Source organism: Lontra canadensis, unplaced genomic scaffold (genome assembly GCF_010015895.1).
Source record: "Lontra canadensis isolate GAN:19392208 unplaced genomic scaffold, GSC_riverotter_1.0 scaffold33, whole genome shotgun sequence".
NCBI lineage: Eukaryota > Metazoa > Chordata > Mammalia > Carnivora > Mustelidae > Lontra > Lontra canadensis.
The window spans coordinates 594,438-621,475 of NW_022631027.1; the positions used below are offsets into that span (position 1 = coordinate 594,438).

Here is a 27,038-nt window from a genome sequence, read left to right on the forward strand (position 1 = left end):
CTAGGAACATCACCAAAGACAAGGGAAGCAAGGGCAAAAATGAACTATTAGGACTTCATCAAGATCAAAAGCTTTTGCACAGCAAAGGAAACAGTCAACAAAACCAAAAGACAACTGACAGAATGGTAGAGGATATTTGCAAATGACATATCAAATAAAGGGCTACTATCCAAAATCTATAAAGAACTTATCAAGCTCAACACCCAAAGAACAAATAATCCAATCAAGAAATGGGCAGAGCACTTCAACAGACATTTCTGCAAAAGGAGACATCGAGGTGGCTAACAGACACATGAAAAAGTGCTCAACATCCCTCAGCATCTGGGAAATACAAATCAAAACCACAATGAGATACCACCTCACACCAGTCAGAATGACTAAATTTAACAAGTCAGGAAATGACAGATGCTGGTGAGGATGTGGAGAAAGGGGAACCCTCTTACACTGTTGGTGGGAATGCAAGCTGGTGCAACCACTCTGGAAAACAGCCTGGAGGTTCCTCAAAAAGTTGAAAATAGAGCTACCTAACAACCCAGCAATTGCACTACTAGGTATTTACCCTAAAGATACAAACGTAGTGATCCGAAGGGGCACGTGCACCCAAATGTTTATAGCAGCAATGTCCACAATAGCCAAACTATGGAAAGAACCTAGATGTCCATCAACAGATGAATGGATAAAGAAGTAGTAGTAGTAGTAGTAGTATATATATATTATATATATATGTATATATATATGTATATATATACACACACACATATACACACACACACACATATATATATGTACATGCATATGATGGGATCAGGATGGAGACAAACCATGAGACTCTTAATTTCACAAAACAAACTGAGGGTTGCTGGGGGAAGGGGGGTAGGGAGAGGTTGGTGGGGTTATGGACATTGGGAAAGTTATGTGCTATGATGAGTGCTGTGAAGTGTAAACCTGGCGATTCACAGACCTTTACCCCTGGGGCTAATAATACATTACATGTTAATAAAAAAATTGTTTAATTAATTATAAATAAATAAATTAATAAATACAGTGACATAGAAGTCAAAAATGAAACAAGGAAATAGTATATTATGCAAATGCTAAGCATAAGATGGCTGGTATTAATATATTACTATAAGACAAAACAGGCCTTGAGAAAAGAGAGAAAAGAGTGTCATTTTATAAGGACAAACATAAATTTGCTAAGAAGATATACAAATCCTACATATGCATATACCTATTAACAGAGCTTCAAAATACCAGAAATAAAATTTGGCTAAACTAAAGGGAGAAATAGACAAACTAACAATCAACCTTGGATATATAAATCTCCCACTGTCAAAAATTGTGGCAACTAGATGGAAAGACTCAATAAGATTGGAATATCATTCAACAATGAAACAAGAATTTGAATAATATTATCAACTAATCCAACCTTGACATTTATAAAATACTGTGACCAACTACTGCACAGTACACATTTTTTTTAAGCACTCATGAAACAGTCACCAAATGAGATCATGAGGTAGGCCATAAAACATCCCAGAATGTAAAGCCCAGAAATAGACCTATACACATAGGTCAATAGATTTTCTTCAAAGGTGTGTGGGGAAGGCAAATGGGGGAAGGTAACTCAATGGATAAAGGAGAGTTCTTTTCAATAAATGATGTTGGAATAACTAAATGTAGTTTGGGAAAATAATTTTACTCCTACCTTATAAAAATACAAATTCATGATGAATCACAGATATAAAGTAGAATTAAGATATAAACTTCTAGAAAAAATATCGTATCTTCACAACTATAGTGTAGAAAGGTTTCTTAGAACAGAGAAAACACTAAGCATAAAAGAAAAAAAGTTGGACTGCATCAAAACTAAATATTTGTGCTCATGAAAGGACACTGCTAATAATGAAAAGGCAAGCTAGAGTGGAAGAAATATTCACAAGATGTATATATGACAAAGAAGTCTTATGTAGAATATGTAAAAATTATTATAAATAAAATATGTAATATTTTATAAATTATAAATAAAATATATATTTTAAAATAATGTTATAAATCAGTAATAAAAAGGTAAAGAACCCAATAAAAATGGGCAAAATTTAAATAGACACTTCTCAAGAAGTATATATAAATGGCCAATAAGCACATACATAGGCTATCAACACCACCAGTCATTAACAAATGAAAATAATAAATATCATGAAATACATCTCCATTCCCACCAGAACAACTAAAGAATAAAGATTGACAATAAGAAATGTCAACAAGGATATGGAGCAATTGGAAGTTTCCTACATTGGTGAATGTGCAACCATTTTGGAATACTGCTTGGCAGTTTCTTAAAGTTATATATCTAACTCATGACCCAGAAATTCCACTTCCAAAGAGATGAAAAGATGTCCACCAAAAAAATTCCTCAAGAATTTTTATGGCCACTTTAGGGGCACCTGGGTGGCTCAGTAAGTTAGGCATCTGCCTTTGGCTCAGGTTATGATCCTAGGGTCCTGGGATGGAGCCCCATGTGAGGCTCCCTGCTCACTGGAGAGTCTGCTTCTCCCCTCCCTCCGCTGTTCCCCCTGCTTATCACTCTCTATCTCTCAAATAGATAAAGTCTTCTAAAAAAATTTTTTTTATAGCCACTTTATTCATAATAACCCCAAACAGGAAACAATCAAGTTTCTATTAAAAGAATGGATAAAATATATGTTGCTGTTTATATGAATTCACAAGGAAATACCATTCAGCAGCAAAAAGAAACAAACAACTGACACATGCTACAATGTACATGAATCTCAGACGCATTATCCTGAGCTAAAGAAGTCAGACTCAAAGGAACACACACTGTATGACTCCACTCCTAAGAAGTTTGAGAACAGTAATATTCTTTGGACACAGAAATCTAATAGTGGTTGGTTGTCTCAGAGCAGAAGTGTTGGAGTTGCCTGAAAGGGGCAGAAGGAGGCTTTCTGAAGTAATGAAAATTTATATATATTGATTGGGATGGTGGTTTACATGGGTGTATACATTTGTCTACATTCATTTATTTGTGTACATTTGATCTGTGCATTTTATTGTACATAAATGTTAACTCAAAGAAACAATATGAATAAACTTATTATATCCTTACCTTTATAGCAATCTTTATAGCAATTGGTCTTAACCAGAGGTGATTTTACCCTTTCAGGGAACATGTGGCAATACCTGTGGACATTTTTGTTTCACAGGCAAGGGAGTTCTCTAGTGAGTACAGGCCAGGGATGCTGCTGAACATCTTACAATGCATAGAACAGCCCCACAACAAATAATTACTCAACGAAAATGTCAATAGTTCCAAGACCGAGAAACCATGCTTTATAGTAGGAAAGTGAAAGGGATCATTTGTAAGGATATTTGATACATTAATATAAGAAAAAGTGGACTTAGTGTGGTGGAAAGGGGACACAAAACTGTGAGGCAGATTTAAGTGTGGTTGAGAAGACAAGAATGAAGAGAATTATACTGGGTTCTGGGATCGAGCCCCGCATCGGGCTCTCTGCTCAGCAGGGAGCCTGTTTCCTCCTCTCTCTGCCTGCCTTTCTGCCTACCTGTGATCTCTGTCTGTCAAATAAATAAATAAAATATTTTAAAAAATTGACTCTTAAGTATCCATGTCTTTAAAATACATACTGGTCATTCTTGATACCATCTAATATAAAGCCCCAGCTTTCTCCAGCTTGTTGCTTTTTCTCCTATCTCTCGCCACAAAGTTAAGGTTTGGGTGAGTGGAAGAAAAGGGGAAGCACATTATTTGTTTGTTAAATAAATTTTTTGTTTATTAAATGCTTGTTTTTGTTTTTATTCTATTTTTTGTTTATTAAATAAATTCTATGTGCCAGGCATTGTGCTGACTGTGTTATATTTATTTTGCTTTATTTTTTCAATATTTAAATACCAGTATACCACAGCTAATGTCATAAAAAAGTAGATTTGATGCAAGAAATATTAGAGAAAATATAGGTACTATAGAAAAGGCATTTTATAATGACAATGATATAACAATCCTAAATTTGTATTCAGCAAATGACATAGCTTTAAATACATAAAGCAAAAGTTGACAGAACTAAAAAAAGAGACAGAAAGAAAGAAGAAAAAAAAGAAATAAACAAATTCACAATCATAATTGGAGATCTTAACACAACTCTTTCAATAACTGAAAGAACAAACAGACAAGAAATTGATAAGAATAAAGAGGATCTGAATAATGTGATCAACCAACTTGGCCTAACATACATAGAATACTATTCCTCACAACTACAGAATGCCCATTTTTCTCAAAAGCACATGGAAGATCTTATCAAAATAGACCAAATCTGATTCAAAAAGCAAGTTTCAACAAATTTCCAAGTATTTAAATTTACAGTATGTTTTCTGACTATAGTGAAATTAAGCTAGATATCTGTAATAACTTAACCCCAAATGTCTGGGAAATTAAACAACATACTTCTATACGGTTCCTATGTTAAAAAAAAGAACTTGAAAGTTAGAAAATAATTAGAAATGAATGATGATTAAAATGTGATATATCAAAATTTCTTACATGATGAAGCTAAAGCAATAGTCAAAAGGAATTTTAAGAAGGAAATAATATCTGTTTCAGAGAATAGAAAAAAGGAAATTCTTCCCAACTCATTTTTTGAGGGAGATAGTCTTGATTCTAATACCCAGCAAGGACATTACAAGAAAGGAAAAGTACAGACCAATCTTTCTCATGAACATAGATGCAAAAACCCTAAACAAAATATAAGCAAATTGAAAAGGATACTATCTATCTATCTATCTATCTATCTATATCAAATAGAATTTATGCTAGAAATATAATGTTAATTTAATATTGAAAAATCAATGTAAGTCACCACATTACCCAAACGAAGAAAAATCACAATCATCTCAATAGGTGCAAAAAAAAGCATTTGACTAAATTCCGAGATGCGTAGGTGGCTCAGTCAGTTAAGCATCCTCCTTCAGGTCAGATCATGATCCCAGGGTCCTGAGATTGAGTCCCGCACATGGCTCCTTGCTCAGTGGGGAGCCTGCTTCTCCCTTTGCCTGCACTGCCTGCCACTCTCCCTGACTATGCTCTCTCTCTCTCTCTTTCTGACAAATAAGTAAATAAAATCTTTAAAAACAAACAAACAAAAATTTATAGAAAAGCATTTGATAAAATTCAACACTTATTCATGGCTTAAAAAAAGAAAACTAGGAATAGAAGGAGACTTTCTTAATCTGGTAAAGGTATCTATAAAATATCTCTAGATAAAAGCATTCTTAATGGTAAAATATAGAATGTTTTCCACTCAGGATTGAGAACAAGAAAAAAGATGTCCATTCTCTTCACTTGTATTCAACATTATATTGGAAATCCTAGCAAGTATAATAAGTGAAAGAAACAAAATAAAAGACATAAGATTGGAAAGGAAGAAGTAAACAGGTTATTATTCACAGGTGGCATAATTATATATGTACAAAATCCAAAAGAATCTAGTTACTAAAAATAATAGGAATTTAGGAAATTTACTGAATATAAGGTCAATACATAAAAACCTATTATATTTCTATATACCAGCATAAACAATAAGGAAATGAAAAGTTATAAAAATATCATTTATAATAACGCCCCCCTCCAAAAAAACCTATAAGTAAATCTAATGAAAGACCTCTACCCTGAAAACGGTAAGACATGGTTGAGATCAATTAAATAAAACCTAAAATGAGAAAGGTCATGTTCATGGATTGAAAGACTCAGTATTATAAAGATGTCAATTCTCCTCAAACTGATATACAAATTCAATGGAATCCTACCAAACCCAGCAGATTTTTTTTTGGCGCGGGGGGTGGTGAAATTGAAAAGCTGATTCTAAATATTATGTCAAAATGCAAAGGACTTAAAATATCTCCAAATAATCCTGAAGAAAAACAAATCTAGAACAATACCAGATGTCAAGACATGCAAAGCAGCAATAATTAAGACTCTATACTACTGAGGTAAGGAGAGTCACATAGACTAATGAAACAGAAAAGAGTTCAGAAACAGACAAGTACATTTGCAACCACCTCATTCACAACAAAAGCACAACTGCAATCCAGTGGGAGGCAAGTATGGTCTTTTCAATAAATGGTCTGGGCCTACCGGCCACACTTAAAGGAAAATCAAACAAAACAAGACAAAAATCTTGAATCTTACCTCCTACTATGTAAAAAAAAAGACTTGAGATAGACCACAGACCTAATTATGAAAGGCAGAACAATATAGCAGAACAGAATACTGTATATTTTCATGAACTTGAAAAAGCTGTCCTAAATATGATACAAAAAACACTACCCATAAAAGAAAAGATTAAATTAGACTCCCTCTGCCTGCTGCTCCCCCTGCTTGTGTTTTCTCTCTCTCTCTCTCTCTCTGACAAATAAACAAATAATTTTTTTATTTAAAAAATAAAAAAAATTAAAATTGGGCAAAAAGACTTGAACAGGCACTTTACAACAGAGGACATCCAAATGACCAAAAGTACATGAAAAGGTACTTAACAACATTAGTCATTAGGGAAAATGCAAATTAAAACCACAGTACAATATGATTACATTCCTACTAGATAAGCTAAAATCATAAGGACTGACATTACCACATACTGATAGAAATGTGCAACAAGCAGTGAAACCACTTTGAAAAGTGTTTGGCAGACCAACTAAAAAAAGCTGGACAGGGACGCTCTTCCTCTGTAGCTTCCCACTGCTTGTGCTCTCTCTCTCTCTCTGTCAAATAAATAAAATCTTATAAGTTAATAATAAATAAATATATAAATAAAGCTAGACCTATGTATAACCTGTGACTCAGCAATTCTGCTCTTGGTATATATCCAACTGAAATCAATGCTTACAGTTTTATTAACAATAGTCCCAAACAGGAAATAATCTAAATGTTCTACAACAGTAGCCAGTGAGCAAACTGTGCTATATTCTTAAAATGGAATACAGTGGATAAAGAACATATTGCTGCTACATTCAACATGGCTGAATTTCATGCAGCAAATGTTATGTGAAAGTAGCCAGATACAAGAGGATGTACTGTGTATTTCTATTTACATGAAGTTGAAAAACAGGTATAATTAATCTACGTGGCAATGGAGGTCAGAATAGTGATGACCATTTGGGTGGGGGTTTCTGACTAGAAGGGAACAAAAAAGAGACTCTGGGATGCTGAAAATACTTTACACCTTTGGCAAAAGTTGTCACTCAGGGTGTTAACTTCCTGTACCTCTGCTTAGTGTCATCTGGCCCATCTGGGCTGTCTCTGACAAAACCAGATCCCGTGTGCCATCATACAATGTTTTATCTGAGCCAAAGACTCTATGAATCTGTTTAGGCTGAACATGGACACCAGCGAGAGTGGAGCTGCCACTCCAGCTCATACTAAACGAGGCACTCTCCCGGGGGAGACAAAGATGAGACAAAGATGAGGAAATGAGGCAGTCACGGCAGCTGCATGGAGTCTCCATTGAGCAAGGAGCCAAGGCTCAGTCAGCAGAGAAGGCCAGGCAAATCTGGGAAGTGCCTAAACTGGGTCTGTCACATCTTTGTCACAGACAACTGCAGAAGCCACTATCTAATAAGAGCAGGGCAGCTAAGGGCTCAGATCCTTCAGGAATGAAGTCTCTGGTTATACCAACAGGCAAACAAACAATAAGATGAGCCAAAATGCTGGCTAAAAGTGAGGGAAATTGGAGATAAAGGAAGGAGATAATGGCTGTGAAAATTAATACAGGGCAACATCAGTAAAGTGGAATCAGGAGGACAGGAGGGGAGGCTGGAAGGGGGAACCATAGCACTCAACATCAATTGCAGAAAGAACTGTCAGTTATAGACCCCAAAAGAGAATCATCAAGAGGAAAAAATAATCCATTACATGCCTCAACCAGGAAAGATGTACATGGCATTTCCTATGAGAAAGCAACTTGGTCAATTTCGCCAATGGATGGACTTTCTTTCAAAACAACTCTTCCCAATTTCCTCAAATAATGTTCCCTTCCCTTCCTTTTTTTTTTTTTTTTTTGGGGGGGGGGGGGAGTTGCCATAGCTTGCATGCCCCAAATTACAATTCTCTATTATTCCTGAATAAACCCATTTTGCTGGCAAAAGAACTGACTTTTATTTTAAGATTAACATGGTTTTGAGACCAGCTCTAGCAGCAGACTTTAATTTATTTCGGTATGTCTCTTGCTTTAGGTATTTTAGGAGATTGCAAATGGTGACCACTTTGAAGAAGATTCTACGAATGATTAGACTTGTACCTTCTTTCAGAGAAAAAAAAAAATAGCTTGGGCCCACACACACAAAATGTAAACTTTACATTATAACATTAGAGCTAAATATTATGGAAGGACAACAGTAGATCCCAGCAGTTGAAGGGGTAAATTATGTTGGATTAATCTGACAGAACCCCCTTAGATTTTCTTGGCCCCATCTGTGCAACTGGACCCTCAGTTACTTACTCCCCCTCAGTCCCTACCTCCTACTTGAGGGCCCGAATGGTTCCACTGCCAGAGGCCAACCATTCACCACTTGGAATGTACCTCCTTAAGCACAAGAAGGCAAATGATCTCTCTTTCTAAGCTGCTGCTGAAGGGGCTGGACAACACAGCCAGAAAGTTCAGGGAGCTGATCACCTATAGGAGATGAGAAGCCAAACACTTCCCCTTCCTCCCTCCCACAGACTGTTCTAAGGCCTGGTTTCTTTCCATAGCCCCTTAGTAGACATCCCAGATATCAGGACAAGCGCAGTGGTCAGCTTCAATAACATTTCACCTTTCACTGCTTCCCAGCCATCCCCGACTATTTTCCCCTTTCCCTCACTCTCACTGTTCTGGGATTAAATTCTCCAATCATTACACACAAGCTTGCCTTAGGCTCTGTTTTTTAGGGAACTCAGGAAAAATGTATATAGTTGGGGGTGTGAGATGTTTTAGATATAAATTTTATGTATAATAAATGCATGTGCTTATTCAATTATTGAATAAGTTATTTCTGTATAAAAGCATATTTAGATCATCTGGACAACCACTTTATAATTGAGTATTTCCACTCCTATGAGAAATCAACTACCCTGCAACTTGGTCAATTTCCCCAACGGATGGACTTTCTTTCAAAACAACTCTTCCCGATTTCCTCAAATAATGTTTTTATCTCAATCTCAATGGCTCACTTTGTATTAAAGATTATGTATTTAAGCAGTAAGTTCTATTTATTAGCTATAAATACTAATCTAATTTTTATGAGCCAATGTCAAAGAAAGGGGGTGGACAAGGTGAAATAGATGCTTACTACAGTGTGAAGACCAAATGAAGCCACAGGATGAATGGATATTTCAACTAATTTGAATATAGTGAAATGGTGGACCAATTTGTGTTTCCACCTGAGGTTCAGCAAACTTAAAAGTGTCTATACAGTAGCTGGCAGTTCATAATTCATATTCTTTTTTTTTTAAGATTTTATTTATTCATTTGACAGACAGAGGCAGGTAGAGAGAGAGGAAGGGAAGCAGGCTCCCGGCTGAGCAGAGAGCCCGATGTGGGGCTCAATCCCAGGACCCTGGGATCATGACCTGAGCTGAAGGCAGAGGCTTTAACCCACTGAGCCACCCAGCTGCCCCCATAATTCATATTCTGAGAGACACTTAGTTTCAATAAAATAATTTAATGTTGTTAATTTTCATTATATTGACCAATGGGAGCTTTGGAATAGAGAAAGAGATCTGATGAGGAAACCGGAGGGAGTTTGCTTTGCACAGTGATATGGAAATTTTATCTTTTCTCTCCATTATAAAATATCCAATAGTATGTTGCTTTCTAATGTTTTTGGGTGCAAGTGGATTCTGTAAGAGAGTACGAAGAAGTGATGAGGCTATGTCAAAATCAATGAGGGTTACAAAAAAGGGGGGGGCAACACCATAAAGGATAACTGGGTATACGGCTGACACTTAATAAATGCTCATTGAATATGCAGAACAGTCAGACCTCCATGGGCAGGTGAAGGTTGGAGGGTGGTGCTGGGTGGGTCAGTGTCCCTGGTTGGCAAACATTTGTAATAAGTAAATATCTTTCAATGGCCAAGCTGCTTGTCACCTGTGAGTCCCTCCAGGGAACCGGATGTGGGCTCCCCACCCTCATTCCCAGCATCTGGCACAGGTGAAGGCAAGGCTAATAATCCTTTCAAAATGAAACATTTGAAAGTACACAGAATTTGAGACCAAGTTTTATTTCCTTATGGAGGAAACAAATGCAATAGTGAAAGAATTTTGGGTCAAAGGGTTAAACACTTTGATAAACTACCTCTGATAGCTTGGAAACAATGTGTGTCTATATATTCATGTATATATATATATATATATATATAGGTATATATAGGGGTAAAGAAGACCTCTAAAAGCATCATTCTCCAAAGAGAGAAATTAAAGTGCAATGTACAGCAATGGGGTCATTTAAGAGTTCTGTTTTCATCTTGGTCTTTCATCTCCTTGAAGGGGCCCTGAGCAATTCACTCATTCAGCTCAATAATAATGGCTATGAAGGCATTGTCATTGCAATTGACCCTAATGTGCCAGAAGATGAAACACTCATTCGAAATATAAAGGTAAGTTCAGGGGCGCCTGGGTGGCTCAGACCATTAAGCCTTTGCCTTTGGCTCAGGTCATGATCCCAGGGTCCTGGGATCAAGACCTGCATTGGGCTGCCAGCTCAGCAGGGAGCCTGCTTCTCCCTCTCCCACTCCCCCTGCTTTTGTTTCCTCTCTCTGTGTGTCTCTTTCTGTCAAATTAAATAAATAAAATCTTTTTAAAAAAATCAATCAATTAATCAATCAAGGTAAATTCAAAATGGTAATTATCCATGCTTTAAAAAAAAAAAATCAAGTGTAATCTTGTGATAGAGCAAACGTGAGTTCTCTAAGTCCAACTGTGTGACATTAGCAAATTATTTTCATATCTAAGCCTGTTTCTTCAGCTATAAAATGAAAATAATAACACTAAACTGCTAAGATTCTTGTGACAGATGAGATTATAAATGCAGTCACATAACTCAGAGTTTGATACATTGTGGGAGCTTAATAAATGACAGGTTATAGACGATATCGTTGAAAACTATTTAGCTTCACACTAAGGTAGGGCCAGCATCATTTGACAGATATTGTGAGATATGGGGAAGTTAATTCCTTTGCTTAATTTCACCATTGGCTTATATCATATTCTCCTTTTATGGTCCCAATTGTAACCCCCTTGCCTGTTATCCTAATATAGGAGCCTAGGAAGCAAATCTCTGATTTTAGAAAGATCCCAACCCTTCCAATGAGAGGAAACTGTGCATTTTACCAGCCCTAATGCAAAGGAACCCTCTCAGGGCTGCTAGGCAGCCTCACTTCACTTACTACTTCTCCTATGGGAGAAGGAAAAACTAGGGAAAAAGACTCTTTGTATTCCAGCAGAGGCATCTGACCACTGCAAGGCAGAGGGATTAGGGAGGTCGTGTGCAACAGCAAACAGCTAAGAATAAAAAGGAAATGCCTTACAAAAGGCTGTAGCACACATCCAGAGGCAGTATTGTATAGTGAATAGAAGTGTCAGTCTGTAAAATGGGAATAATAATAAGTACCTTCCTCATAGGACTTTGTGAGGATTCAACGTAACAATGCATGAATATAAGGGAAGCAGAGTGAAGTGTATATGGGAACTCTGTACAATTTTTGTATATCTTCTATAATCCTAAATTTATCTCAAAATTAAAAAAAAAAAAACAGCTTCAAAAACATATGCATAGTGCCTTGTATGTAATGAAAGCCCAGTAAATGGTAGGCATAGTCATCAACTACCAGTACCACTTTTAATTCTAGATCAGGAGTTCCTCCCTCTTAACCAAGCCAAAGGGACTGAAGCTTGTTTCTGGGCAAAGTTCTTGAGTGTGAGCTCAGAAGTTAGTAGAGCAAGGGCTCCAAAGTTCACCCTCAAAGGTTCTTTGCTCTCAGCAGCAGCAAGGCTAAAAAGATGAGTTTGGAGAGAACCATTTTATCACCAAGAGCATTTTAGGGGTGGAGAAGTGCAGCAGTTGATGGGGGCAGGGAGTTTACCTATTGAACTAGAAGACTATCAGGTTTACCACCATTGGTGAAAGAAATTCACACCTTTTGAAATCTCTCAATATCAGAAACCTTGGGTAAGTTTTTGATTACCTCTAAATTTAGAAATGACTACTTCAAAAATGAAGTAGTCACTGGAGCAACATGTGGAAGAAAAATGTGGCCAGTGATGTTTCTGTCTCTGGCTGGACAGTGAGAAGGGCTCAGAAACTGCCAGAAGGAGGATACAGATGACTTACTTGAATGACAAAGGTCATTTGTATTTATATGGTGCCTTAGAGTTTTCAAAGTGCTTTCACCTAATATCTCTGGGGGTTTTCCTCCTGAAAAAAATGCACTTCTCACTTCAGTTCGACTTTTATGGTTGAAGTCCTGAATGTGCTGCCTGTAAGTTCGTTTCCACATCTTCTCTATAAAAGGAACACGGGGAAGGGCAGTAAGTGTGCTCAGTGTCCCTGAGTAGCTAATAAAAGTAGTTTCCCCTATTTGATGTTCCAGATCCTCAGAGTTGAGGGCTTTGCTGCCTTTCCTGGCCATTCCTGACTCTGCTTTCTGAGGGGATTTTCTCCCTCCTGCCCTCAGAGGGACAGAAGCCGCAGCTCTTAAATACCGGCTTCCCCAGGACAGTCCCCAACTTTTTCCCACCTACAAGGCCGGCAGATGGCGCTGCAGCTGTTCTAGCCACCGCGCCTACACTCTACCCCCCGTTAGAGAAGCAATGGGAGCACATCTACAAGATGAGGGAATGAGAGTCAGAGACTCACTCTCTGTGCGTCCTCTCTCTCTTCCCCCTTCTCTCTCTCTCCCTCTCCCTCTCTCTCTCTCTCTCTCATACACACACACACACACACACACACACACACACACACAGATACACAATCGGAGTAGTTTGGGGTCTCCTCGATGCATGGGAGCCCAGGCATCTCCTGACTTGGCACTCCTGGACAGTTTACCACTCATCATAACCACTTACTTCATTCATTCAGTTTGTTCATTCATTCAACAAATATTTACAGAGCATTTACATTATGTTGGCACCAGGAACCTAGTGATGAACGATATGATATCCTTGTCCTTAAGGAATTATCAGCCCTTCTTATAAACTGTCATCCTCAACTTTCTCCAAACCTCAAAAGTTTAAATGTCTATTTGGATGTGAGGTCATCTCAAAACCTGGAACAAATGCCGAAGCAAAGATCCCTTATTAATGGTTCCATTAAAACATGGAAGATAAGAGCATTTCATGCTACTTATTGTTCCGGGAGATACTGAAAATTCACATTTCACAAGTCAAATTGTGATATAACACCCTGAGGTCGGAAGTTAAAACTTACCAACTTTTCAACTTTTTGGCAATCTTGACTCGATGTTTTTGTTTCTTTTTTTTTTTTTAAACAGTCTACTTTTCTTTTTTTAAGTTTTTATTTATTTATTCGACAGAGATCACAAGTAGGCAGAGTGCAGGCAGAGGGAGAGGGAGAAGCAGGCTCCCCACTGAGCAGGGGCCCCAATGCAGGGCTCGATCCCAGGACCCTGGGACCATGACCTGAGCTGAAGCCAGAGGCTTTAACCCACTGAGCCACTCAGGTGCCCCTCTGTGTTTTTATTTCTAAAAATGATACAATGTTAAATTCTCCTAGTGGATTGTTAAAAATCTGTCTTTGGGGGAAGGAGGCAATGCAAATTATTACAAGAACTTTTTAAATAATATCCAGGCAGCCATAATTATTATCACTATCTGAAAGGAGGGAAACAGACTCTTCGAGATAAATTCCCCAAGTTTATCCTGTTAGGAAGTGGCAGAGCGAGAGTCCTCCTGTATCAATGCTCAAGCACTGCTTCCCCATGTAATGATGAACTGTTCCTGCCTCTAAGGCCATCCCCACTGGGCACTGGGGGCTAGTCACTTTGGTCTGCTCCTGCAAGGACTTTGCTCCCTCAAGTCTCTTTTCTCTTACATTATCTGGGTTGTTTTTTGTCATTGTTGTTGTTGTTTTCTCCATAGTGTACACATATAATAGTTTCCATTTTAAAAAAAACAAACAAAACAAAACCCCTTACCCTGAAGTCCTCCTTCAGCTACTTCTTCATTTCTGCATTCTTCTTTAATTCATAGGAAAACTTCTTGATCTCTTGTATTCACTGCCTCTGCTTCCTCAGCTCCTATTCTTTTGAACTCATATGGAGCTATCATCTCTCTTCCACTAAAACGGATCGCTCAGGTTGCTAGATCCATTGCTCAGTTCTTAGTCCTCACCACACTTGATTGCCCAGGAGCATGAGACACCGACAAGGCCTCTCTCCTTCCTGAAACACTCACCCCAGTGCCTTTTGACTTCTTCCCCATGCACTTGCTGCTCCCTGAGTCTCCTTTGCTGGCTCCTCCTCACCGCACCTCTAATGCTGGGGGCCTGAGGCTCAGTCCTCAGCCCTCTTTTTTCTTCTATCTGTACTTGCTTTTGCACTTTTCGATGGGTTTTGGTTCCAGTAGACCCAATGCCCCCTGGTATAATGAATCTCCTGCAATACCCTCTCTACTCTCTTGTCATGAAGCAACTCAGGGAATCTGCAGAGGCATTTAAAATTTAACACTATGGCTCTTTCATTTCAGAGAAATAAAGTTAGGTGTAACCTGAAGATAAATTAATTATGCCACTTCCTTATATTGAACACTTAGTACTATACTAAAAATAAATGCTCTCATAACATTTAGTTAACCCCCAATTTATTACAGTGACGTGAGCAGCTGTACTCATTTTAATTTGGGTTTCTCTCCCAGTACTACTTGGTGCATGACTTTGAGCCCTATACTCTCCAATTGACAGTTTCTCCCTGAAAGGTTTATTGATACTCCAAAGAGCAAACGAAATGAAACCAATAGCTAACATTCAAAAGCACTTGTGCTAAGTAAACATGGTCTGAAGTGCTTTCCTGACTTCCTTTGACCCTCACGACAACTTTATGAGCTAGTCAATAGAATATTTTCCATTCTATACCTGGAGAAACTGAGGTTCAGGAGGGCTTGAGAAAATTGCAAGATGTGCTAATGTAAGTGGTGGAGCTAGAATTAGTGTCTGCCTCTGGGGTCTGCACTGTCAACCATTACAGCGTGACACAGCATATGGTAAGTGCACAGAAAAGGTTAACTATTATTATTAATAAAAGGCAATTCCACATTTCCCTTTCCAGCCTGATAAATAGCTAGTCTTTGGAGATGTGAAATACAGGTGTAAATTTGAAGGATTGGCAGCTTTGCCTATTTTCTGTCATAATTGTGCTGGTTACATATGTTTTCTTTTTTCCCAGGACATGGTGACCCAGGCATCTCCATATTTGTTTGAAGCTACAGAAAAAAGATTCTACTTCAAAAGTGTTGCCATTTTGATTCCTGAAAAATGGAAGACAAAGCCTGAGTATGTGAGACCAAAACTCGAGACCTACAAAAATGTGAGAATCTCAAGTTCTTTTTTTCAAGTTCAATTTCCTTCCCTGATTCAGATTTTTTTCATCAAAATATTCTAGAATCAAATGAAATTGGTTCAAAATCCTCCTGTGTGAATAAAGTCATTTATTTGCTGATACTGATGTGGGAAAAAAAAAGTAGAAGAAAACTTACTAAGTTTCCTTACTACCTACAGCCTATGGATGGATAAGTCCTTAAAACAGGCAGAATGACATTCCTCTAGGGACTCAACTGTCTTTGTTGATACTTTGCTAGCGGCAAATGCAACCTTAGCCCAACTTCCTGGAACCCATAAGTCTACTTTAACACATAAAAATTCCTTTGGAAACTTCCTTATCTCTACCCTCCCAAGATACTTGGGATACATCCCCCAAGCATATGACCTACTGATATACATTGGAAAAGTCTTATGACTAGGTTTTACTAAATAGGAATATATGACCTTTCCTAACAATAGCTAGCCCCCTCAGGATCCCGGAAACCTTGTTTCCAAAATACTGGGGAGTCTTACACTATCCCTAACCCCTTTCCAACTTGAAAGTTTTTAAGGAGCCACTCCTCATGACTCCAGTGCAGCTTGTTCTGCCCACAGGTTCTGTCCCTGTGCTTTAATAAGACCACATTTTTGCACCAAAGATGTCTCAAGAATTCTTTCTTGACCACTGGCTTTGAAACCTAATGTCTTTCTTACATCAATATTTTGTAATAATGACTTTTCCTTAAATTTCAGGCTGATGTTCTAGTTGCTGAACCGAATACTCCAGGTGACGATGAACCCTACACAGAGCAGATGGGAAAATGTGGAGAAAAGGGTGAAAGGATTAATTTCACTCCTGACTTCCTAGCAGGGAAAAAGTTGAATATATATGGATCACAAGGTAGGGGTAGAAATAAAATATTCTGCTATATTTCTCACAATTTAATAATTTCATGTTCAAAGTAGATCAGCAATCAACATGATCTGAGTGAGCATATATAAGCAAAATAAACTATTATAACTCACTTAAAATAGGGAATAAGAATAATGCATTTCTCGGTTAAAGTTTAACTTCTTCGTATTTAGCATACGTGTGTAAATGCAGTATTTTTAATTTTTAGAGACTGTTATCTGGTAATATTAGTATGAGATAATAACTGTAAGATAGTTTTATGTGTATATTAGGTTTCTATGGATCCTGGGGTGGGCTGTGAACACCTGAACAAATTAAACCTCCCGCCTGCAACTCAGGTAGTAGCCACCAGATGGCAGAGATGCACAGTGCGCTCAGACTCTTCTGTACATTAACTTCAGAAATGGATTACAACGCAGATGCTGTTTAATAGGTGTGGGACCAGACTCAAGAATTCACATTTTTTTTATATGAGAATAAATTTTATTTGATACCTGAATATATTTTCAAAATTAAGATTTCTACATGCTTCCATAAGGTAAAAATGATACAGCTTGATTCTTATCCTTCTGATAACTTACAGAAAAATGTAAGGTTGTTTACAGAAAATAGAATTTGTAAGCATTTATATATTTGTGCATTCTCCAGTGCAAAATTTATTTTTTCCACTTTTTTTTAATAATTTATTTTTTTTAATTTTTATTTTTTATAAACATATAATATATTTTTATCTCCAGGGGTACAGGTCTGTGAATCGCCAGGTTTACACACTTCACAGCACTCACCATAGCACATACCCTCCCCAATGTCCATAACCCCACCCCCCAACCCCCCTCCCCCCATCAACCCTCAGTTTGTTTTGTGAGATTAAGAGTCACTTATGGTTTGTCTCCCTCCCAATCCCATCTTGTTTCATTTACTCTTCTCCTACCCCCTTAACCCCCCATGTTGCATCTCCACTTCCTCATATCAGGGAGATCATATGATAGTTGTCTTTCTCCGATTGACTTATTCACTAAGCATGATACCCTCTAGTTCCATCCACGTCATTGCAAATGGCAAGATTTCATTTCTTTTGATGGCTGCATAGTATTCCATTGTGTATATATACCACATCTTCTTTATCCATTCATCTGTTGATGGACATCTAGGTTCTTTCCATAGTTTGGCTATTGTAGACATTGCTGCTATAAACATTCGGGTGCACGTGCCCCTTCGGATCACTATGTTTGTATCTTTAGGGTAAATACCCAGTAGTGCGATTGCTGGGTCATAGGGTAGTTCTATTTTCAACATTTTGAGGAACCTCCATGCTGTTTTCCAGAGTGGTTGCAAAAGCTTGCATTCCCACCAACAGTGTAGGAGGGTTCCCCTTTCTCCACATCCTCGCCAGCATCTGTCATTTCCTGACTTGTTAATTTTAGCCATTCTGACTGGTGTGAGGTGATATCTCATTGTGGTTTTGATTTGTATTTCCCTGATGCCAAGTGATATGGAGCATTTTTTCATGTGTCTGTTGGCCATCTGGATGTCTTCTTTGCAGAAATGTCTGTTCATGTCTTCTGCCCATTTCTTGATTGGATTATTTGTTCTTTGGGTGTTGAGTTTGCTAAGTTCTTTATAGATTTTGGACACTAGCCCGTTATCTGATATGTTCTTTGCAAATATCTTCTCCCATTCTGTCAGTTGTCTTTTGGTTTTGTTAACTATTTCCTTTGCTGTACAAAAGCTTTTGATCTTGATAAAATCCCAATAGTTCATTTTTGCCCTTGCTTCCCTTGCCTTTGCCGATGTTCCTAAGATGTTGTTGCTGCGGCTGAGGTCCAAGAGGTTGCTGCCTGTGTTCTCCTCAAGGATTTGGATGGATTCCTTTCTCACATTGAGGTCCTTCATCCATTTTGAGTCTATTTTCGTGTGTGGTATAAGGAAATGGTCCAATTTCATTTTTCTGCATGTGGCTGTCCAATTTTCCCAACACCGTCCATTGAAGAGGCTGTCTTTTTTCCATTGGACATTCTTTCCTGCTTTGCCGAAGATTAGTTGACCATAGAGTTGAGGGTCTATTTCTGGGCTCTCTATCCTGTTCCATTGATCTATGTGTCTGTTTTTGTGCCAGTACCATGCTGTGTTGATGATGACAGCTTTGTAATAGAGCTTGAAGTCGGGAATTGTGATGCCACCAACTTTGGCTTTCTTTTTCAATATTCCTTTGGCTACCGAGGTCTTTTCTGGTTCCATATAAATTTTAGGATTATTTGTTCCATTTCTTTGAAAAAAGATGGATGGTACTTTGATAGGAATTGCATTAAATGTGTAGATTGCTTTGGTAGCATAGACATTTTCACAATATTTATTCTTCCAATCCAGGAGCATGGAACATTTTTCCATTTCTTTGTGTCTTCCTCAATTTCTTTCATGAGTACTTTATAGTTTTTGGAGTATAGATTCTTAGCCTCTTTGGTTAGGTTTATTCCTAGGTATCTTATAGTTGTGGGTGCAATTGTAAATGGGATGGACTCCTTAATTTCTCTTTCTTCTGTCTTGTTGTTGGTGTAGAGAAATGCAACTGATTTCTGTGCATTGATTTTATATCCTGACGCTTTACTGAATTCCTGTACAAGTTCTAGCAGTTTTGGAGTGGAACCTTTTGGGTTTTCCACATATAGTATCATATCATCTACGAAGAGTGATAGTTTGACTTCTTCTTTGCCGATTTGGATGCCTTTAATTTCCTTCTGTTGTCTGATTGCTGAGGCTAGGACTTCTAGTACTATGTTGAATAGCAGTGGTGATAATGGACATCCCTGCCGTGTTCCTGACCTTAGCGGAAAAGCTTTCAGTTTTTCTCCATTGAGAATTATATTTGCGGTGGGTTTTTCATAGATGTCTTTGATAATATTGAGGTATGTGCCCTCTATCCCTACACTTTGAAGAGTTTTGGTCAGGAAGGGATGCTGTATTTTGTCAAATGCTTTCTCAGCATCTATTGAGAGTATCATATGGTTCTTATTCTTTCTTTTATTAATGTGTTGTATCACATTGATTGATTTGCGGATGTTGAACCAATCTTGCAGCCCTGGAATAAATCCCACTTGGTCGTGGGGAATAATCCTTTTAATGTACTGTTGAATCCTATTGGCTAGTATTTTGGTGAGAAATTTTGCATCTGTGTTCATCAAGGATATTGGTCTATAGTTCTCTTTTTTGATGGGATCCTTGTCTAGTTTTGGGATCAAGGTGATGCTGGCCTCATAAAATGAGTTTGGAAGTTTTCCTTCCATTTCTATTTTTTGGAACAGTTTCAGGAGAATAGGAATTAGTTCTTTAAATGTTTGGTAGAATTCCCCTGGGAAGCCGTCTGGCCCTGGGCTTTTGTTTGGAGATGTTTGATGACTATTTCAATCTCCTTACTGGTTATGGGTCTGTTCAGGCTTTCTATTTCTTCCTGGTTCAGTTGTGGTAGTTTATATGTCTCTAGGAATGCATCCATTTCTTCCAGATTGTCAAATCTGTTTGCGTAGAGTTGCTCATAGTATGTTCTTATAATTGTTTGTATTTCTTTGGTGTTAGTTGTGATCTCTCCTCTTTCATTCATGATTTTATTTATTTGGATCCTTTCTCTTTTCTTTTTGATAAGTCTGGCCAGGGGTTTATCGATCTTGTTAATTCTTTCAAAGAACCAGCTCCTAGTTTCGATGATTTGTTCTATTGTTTTTTTGGTTTCTATTTCATTGATTTCTGCTCTGATCTTTATGATTTCTCTTCTCCTGCTGGTTTTAGGGTTTCTTTCTTGTTCTTTCTCCAGCTCCTTTAGGTGTAGAGTTAGGTTGTGTACCTGAAACCTTTCTTGTTTCTTGAGAAAGGCTTGTACCACTATATATTTTCCTCTCAGGACTGCCTTTGTTGTGTCCCACAGATTTTGAACCGTTGTGTTTTCATTATCATTTATTTCCATGAATTTTTTCAATTCTTCTTTAATTTCCTGGTTGACCCATTCATTCTTTAGAAGGATGCTGTTTAGTCTCCATGTATTTGGGCTCTTTCCAAATTTCCTCTTGTGATTGAGTTCTAGCTTCAGAGCATTGTGGCCTGAAAATACGCAGGGAATGATCCCAATCTTTTAATACCGGTTGAGACCTGATTTAGGACTGAGGATGTGATCTATTCTGCAGAATGTTCCATGTGCACCAGAGAAGAATGTGTATTCTGTTGCTTTGGGATGAAATGTTCTGAATATATCTGTGATGTCCATCTGGTCCAGTGTGTCATTTAAGGCCTTTATTTCCTTGTTGATCTTTTGCTTGGATGATCTGTCCATTTCAGTGAGGGGAGTGTTAAAGTCCCCTACTATTATTGTATTATTGTTGATGTGTTTCTTTGATTTTGTTATTAATTGGTTTACATAGTTGGCTGCTCCCACATTGGGGGCATAGACATTTAAAATTGTTAGATCTTCTTGCTGGACAGATCCTTTGAGTATGATATAGTGTCCTCTTCATCTCTTATTATAGTCTTTGGCTTAAAATCTAATTGATCTGATATAAGGATTGCCACTCCTGCTTTCTTCTGATGTCCATTAGCATGGTAAATTCTTTTCCACTCCCTCACCTTAAATCTGGAGGTGACTTCGGGTTTAAAATTAGTTTCTTGTAGGCAAGATATAGATGGGTTTTGTTTTCTTATCCATTCTGATACCCTGTGTCTTTTGATTGGGGCATTTAGCCCATTAACATTCAGGGTAACTATTGAGAGATATGAATTTAGTGCCATTGTATTGCCTGTAAGGTGACTGTTACTGTATATTGTCTCTGTTCCTTTCTGATCTACTACTTTTAGGGTCTCTCTTTGCTTAGAGGACCCCTTTCAATATTTCCTGTAGAGCTGGTTTGGTGTTTGCAAATTCTTTCAGTTTTTGTTTGTCCTGGAAGCTTTTAATCTCTCCTTCTATTTTCAATGATAGCCTAGCTGGATATAGTATTCTTGGCTGCATGTTTTTCTCGTTTAGTGCTCTGAATCTATCATGCCAGCTCTTTCTGGCCTGCCAGGTCTCTGTGGATAAGTCTGCTGCCAATCTAATATTTTTACCATTGTATGTTACAGACTTCTTTTCCCGGGCTGCTTTCAGGATTTTCTCTTTGTCACTAAGACTTGTAAATTTTACTATTAGGTGATGGGGTGTGGACTTATTCTTATTGATTTTGAGGGGGGTTCTCTGAACCTCCTGGATTTTGATGCTTGTTCCCTTTGCCATATTGGGAAAATTCTCTCTAATAATTCTCTCCAATATACCTTCTGCTCCCCTCTCCTTTCTTCTTCTTCTGGAATCCCAATTATTCTAATGTTGTTTCATCTTATGATGTCACTTATCTCTCGAATTCTCCCCTTGTGGTCCAGTAGCTGTTTGTCCCTCTTTTGCTAAGCTTCTTTATTCTCTGTCATTTGGTCTTCTATATATATATAATTCTTTCTTCTGCCTCATTTATCCTAGCAGTGAGAGCCTCCATTTTTGATTGCACCTCATTAATAGCTTTTTTTATTTCAACTTGGTTAGATTTTATTTCTTTTATTTCTCCAGAAAGGGCTTTTATATCTCCCGAGAGGGTTTCTCTAATATCTTCCATGCCTTTTTCGAGCCCGGCTAGAACCTTGAGAATCGTCATCCTGAACTCTAGACCTGACAAATTACCAATGTCTGTATTGATTAGGTCCCTAGCCTTTGGTACTGCCTCTTGTTCTTTTCTTTTGTGGTGAATTTTTCCGCCTTGTCATTTTGTCCAGATAAGAGTATATGAAGGAGCAAGTAAAATACTAGAAGGGTGGCAACAACCCCAGGAAAATATGCTTTAACCAAATCAGAAGAGATCCCAAATTGAGGGGGGAGAAAGGGGATAAAAAGAGGTTCAGAAAGAAAAAGAAAAAAAAAAAAACAATTAAAAAAAGAAAATGAAAAAAGAAAAAATATAAAAAAGAAAAAAATATATATATATTAGATAAGCTAGTTAAAAAACGTTAAAAAAGAAAAGGGTAAAAGTTAAAAAAAAATTGGCAGAAGAAGAGAAAAAAATTGAAAAAGAAAAGAATTAAATTAACTGCAAGGCTAAAGAATCATGGGGAGAAAGCCATGAGTTCCGTGCTTTGCTTTCTCCTCCTCTGGAATTCCGCTGCTCTCCTTGGTATTGAAACTGCACTCCTTGGTAGGTGAACTTGGTCCTGGCTGGATTTCTTGTTGATCCTCAGGGGGAGGGGCCTGTTGTAGTGATTCTCAAGTGTCTTTGCCCCAGGCGGAATTGCACCCGCTCAGGTTTGCTTTTGGGAGCTTTTGTTCCCTGAGTGCTTTCCGTAGAGTTCCGGAGGACAGGAATGAAGATGGCTCCCCGAGAGCCCGGGGCCCCACTCTTCAGTGCGCCCTTAGAGAACAGCCCCCAATTATTCCCGTCACCCTGGCCTCCGGCCACACTCCGAGCTGACCGAGCCTGCGACCGGTTCAAGGTAACCCCGAGCTGTGAGCTCACTCCTCGGCTCTGTCTCTGTAGCCAGCTTCCCCGTTCTAATACCTGCAAGCTCTGTGACACTCAGACACCCCCGATCCTTCTGTGACCCTGCGGGACCTGAGGCCACGCTGACCCCCCGTGGGCTTCACCCCGGTTAAGCCTCTAGAGCGATGTCCCTCAGCGGAACAGACTTTTAGAAGTCCTTATTTTGTGCTCCGTTGCTCCGCCGCTTGCCGGGAGCCGGCCCCTCCCCCCGCGGTCTATCTTCCCGTCGCTTTGGATTCACTTCTCCGCCAGTCCTACCTTTCAGAAAGTGGTTGATTTTCTGTTTCCAGAATTGCCGTTCTTCTTCTTTTCTATCTCCCGTTGGATTTGTAGGTGTTTGCAATCTTTAGATAAGCTATCTAGCTGATCTCCTGCTACCTGAAGTAGTCTCAGCCTGCTACTTCTCCGCCATCTTGACCAAGAATTCACATTTTTAATAAGTTCCCAGATAATGCTGATACTGTGAGGCCATGGACCACACTTTGAGTACCAGATAGAATATCTCAAAAACCCGAGACTAAAGAAAAGGTCCAATTGTCCTTCACAAAATAAACTACCATTCCCATATCAGCTATTTAGAGCAACCTTTGGAGAAAATTTTAAAAGAAACAAGCAATGGAGTATACATATTATGTACTTTCCAAGTATAATAAAATATGATTCCTTTTAGATAATTAGGTTAACTAATAACTAGTAGTAGATTTCTTTACTATCTTGAAAAGGTTAGAACCAGTTTGATTTTCTTCATTTAAATGGGCAAGGCAGAGAAAACAAACAAAAGAGTGCTAGCACCTCCATACCCCACCCCCAAATACCCTAGAACACCGACAGACCTTATCAGAAAGAGGTGTCAAACAAATGTACTTCTTTGTTGTTCGTTTACAACACTCGATCTCAACTCCATATCAAAGAGAAAATTCCCAACATATGGCTCAATGTGTGTTGAATAGATTTACCTAACTGCCCCCTCCCACTCCTGAGCCCACCTTAGCCACAATGATCACCACAAATAATGCCATTCCTTTATAATCTTTCCTTTCTGTACTGTGACTCCATGCCTGCTCCCCCAAAACCTACCCTTTCCTTTAAGAAACCATGAGTTTTTCACCAGCACTGATAGAATAGTTTAAATCTTCAGTGTGATATACAAGATCTTTCTTAGCATGTGCCCTCTTATTTAACCTTCCAAATTCAGCATACCTAGGAATTTACATTCCAGAAAAACTGAGCTGAATATAAGTCACTAAGATTCATGCAAATTTAACAAATACTGAGTGCCTATTTAGTTTTAGGCACTATTTCCAAGGCAAGACAGTGAAGAAATCATGGTGTCTGTTCTTATGAAAACAAGTGCCTAGGGGAGAGACTAGCATGTAAGCAGCAATGAAAATATAACATGTTAAGTGCCATAATGGAATGTAATGAAAGCGCAAAGAAGGAGTATCTGGACTAGTCTGAGGGTGTCTGAGAAGGCTTCTAGGTAACTATGAGCCTGATTCTGAAAGGAAAGTAGGAGTTATCCAGATGGAGAAAGAGAGAGAGAGAGTGTGTTCTGAGCCAGAGGAAAAATATGTGAAAAGAACCAGAGATGAGCAAGAGCATGGTGTAACCCTAGAAAGTAAAAGGGAGTTTAGGAATTCACTGTGCTTGGAACTGGGTTAAGAACAGCAAGAAATATGGCTACAGAGAAGAGCAGAGCCTGGATCATCAGGAACCTTGTATGCCATGTTGAGAAATGGGATTTCACTTGAGCACCATAGGGCAGCCACCGAAGACTAGCGATATGGAGGCAAAGTGGGTGTCCACTGCAGTAATTTAGGAGTAGGTGGTGGTAAGACTAGAAATATGAGACTAGGTCAAAGCAAAAAGGCAGAAGTATAGTAGGCAGGCCTTGACAGTTAACCAGAATGAGCCATGAGGGAGAAGGACACACTGATGATGCTGCCCAGGCTGCCTCGTGACTACCTTTGGCTCCACAGCAGCCCACACTGACTTCCATCATGACACTTACACAACTTGGGATTTAGTTATCTGGTCTTCTGCATCATCTGCTGGACCATGATCTGTATGAGGACAAGGCAGTTGTTTCATCCTTGTATGAGCAACTGCCTGGCACTTACTAGTGTCTAATTAACATTTGAGGAGCCAAAATAAGGAGTTACATTTTTAAAGAAATGTGCAGTTGTTATTTGATTTTTTCCTAAGGAAATCAAACATTTAATTTAAAAAAATTAACATAGCAAAGTATAATAATGATTTTCTCCCAGCATGAGAAGATAATCTTGCCATTCTTATTGTAATTGGGTGTTTCAAATATTTCTTACAGGAAGGGTCTTTGTCCATGAATGGGCTCATCTACGATGGGGGGTATTTGATGAGTACAATAATAACCAGAAATTCTACTTACTCAATGGAAAAAGAGAAGCAGTAAGGTATGTATATTTTGATTTAACTTCTCCTAAACTATTTTAAATTGATACCAATTTTTTCAGGAATTGATGGCATTAAAAGTATCAGGTTTTTTTCATCTTATTTTTGATCTCTCATTCTTAGTGTCTTCTTTTTCAGCTTCCCAAAAAGCTACCGATTTTGTTCACATTGTAAGTGCTTCAAATAGTTGAATTCTCTACTGTGTAGCTACAAATTATTTGCTCCTGTGTGTGTGTGTGTGTGTGTGCGTGTAACTCTAAGAAATCCACAGGTGCTATGTTCAGTGTCTCCATCTTCCTGCATCAGAATCAGGGACATAAACAAATCTAACTCATTCTTCAGTGCCTTCAGGGCAGAATGATATCTATGCAGACTTCATTAGTATGATTGGGCCTGGAAGGGACAGTAGAACTTAAAAGAATGACAATCCAAATATTAAAACAAAACAGAATTTATCCCAATTAAAAATTTTTTTTTTTTTTTTAATTTGGAAGAGAGAAAGATAGAGCGTGAGGAGGGAGGAGGGGCAAAGGGAGAGGGAAAAGCAGACTCCTTGATGATCAGGGAGCCCGGTGCAGGACTCGATCCTAGGATTCTAGGGTCATGACCTGAGACAAAGGCAGACACTTATCCAACTGAGCCACCCAAGTGCCCCCATCCCAATTTAAATTAAACTTTCTGTGGTGTCAATAGAAAGCAAACTGAATATTTGTAAAGTACTCTTGGCTGCCATTATTTTATGAGTGAGATCGGTTTCAGTGAATATAAACTTCTTTAGCACAAACAGGAAAGACAGGGAACTTCCTAATCTACTTTGAAGAGCTAACATAATTCAGAATACTAAAACCTGACAGGCGGGGCACCTGGTTGACTTTTTAGATGAATGGGTAAAGAAGATGTGATATATATAATATTATATATTCCACTCTATATATATAATATATATATATTCCATTCAAACTCTGTTATATGGAATGGAATGATGGGATAATATATTCCATTATATATACAATATGCTGTTAATACAATATATAAAAATGGAATATATATATATAAACATATATATATATATACACACAACACACACATATACATATAATGGAATACTACCATTCAGTCATAAAAAATGAAATATTTTCATTTGCAACCACATGAATGCAGTATAATGCTAAGTGAAATAAAATGGAGAAAGACAAAAAAATAAATAAGATAGAATAAATTAAAAAAAGACAGAGAAAGACAAATGTTATATGATTTCACTCATATGTAGAATTTAAGAAACAAACACATGCGCAAAGGGAAAAAAAGAGTGAGAGACAAACCAAGAAAGACTCCTAACTAACTGAACAAATTCATAGTTACCAGGGAGGAGGTGGGGGTGGGGGAATGAGTGAAATAGGTAATGGGGATTAAGGAGTGCACTTGTCATGATAAGCAGCAGGTAATTAAAATAAAAACTTAATAGATAAATGAAATAAAATAATTTTTAAAGTAGGGGAAACTCTAGGCAATGTGAAAATCAATATGAAGAAAACAACAAAATCCTTCTAAAGGGTTTAAAAG

The 27,038-nt window shown here is 38.1% G+C and overlaps 1 protein-coding gene across 1 annotated transcript in view; it reads left to right on the forward strand.

Moving 5' to 3' along the window:
• Positions 1-10,444: 10,444 nt before the first annotated feature.
• The window catches only part of CLCA1 (chloride channel accessory 1), a 36,093-nt gene continuing 19,499 nt past the window's right edge, over positions 10,445-27,038 (forward strand). The window contains exons 1-4 of the mRNA XM_032867042.1: positions 10,445-10,662; positions 15,463-15,603; positions 16,350-16,497; positions 25,372-25,477. Of these exons, the coding sequence (XP_032722933.1) occupies positions 10,501-10,662; positions 15,463-15,603; positions 16,350-16,497; positions 25,372-25,477 (557 nt within the window). The 5' untranslated portion in view covers positions 10,445-10,500. The remainder of the gene's footprint in view (positions 10,663-15,462; positions 15,604-16,349; positions 16,498-25,371; positions 25,478-27,038) is intronic.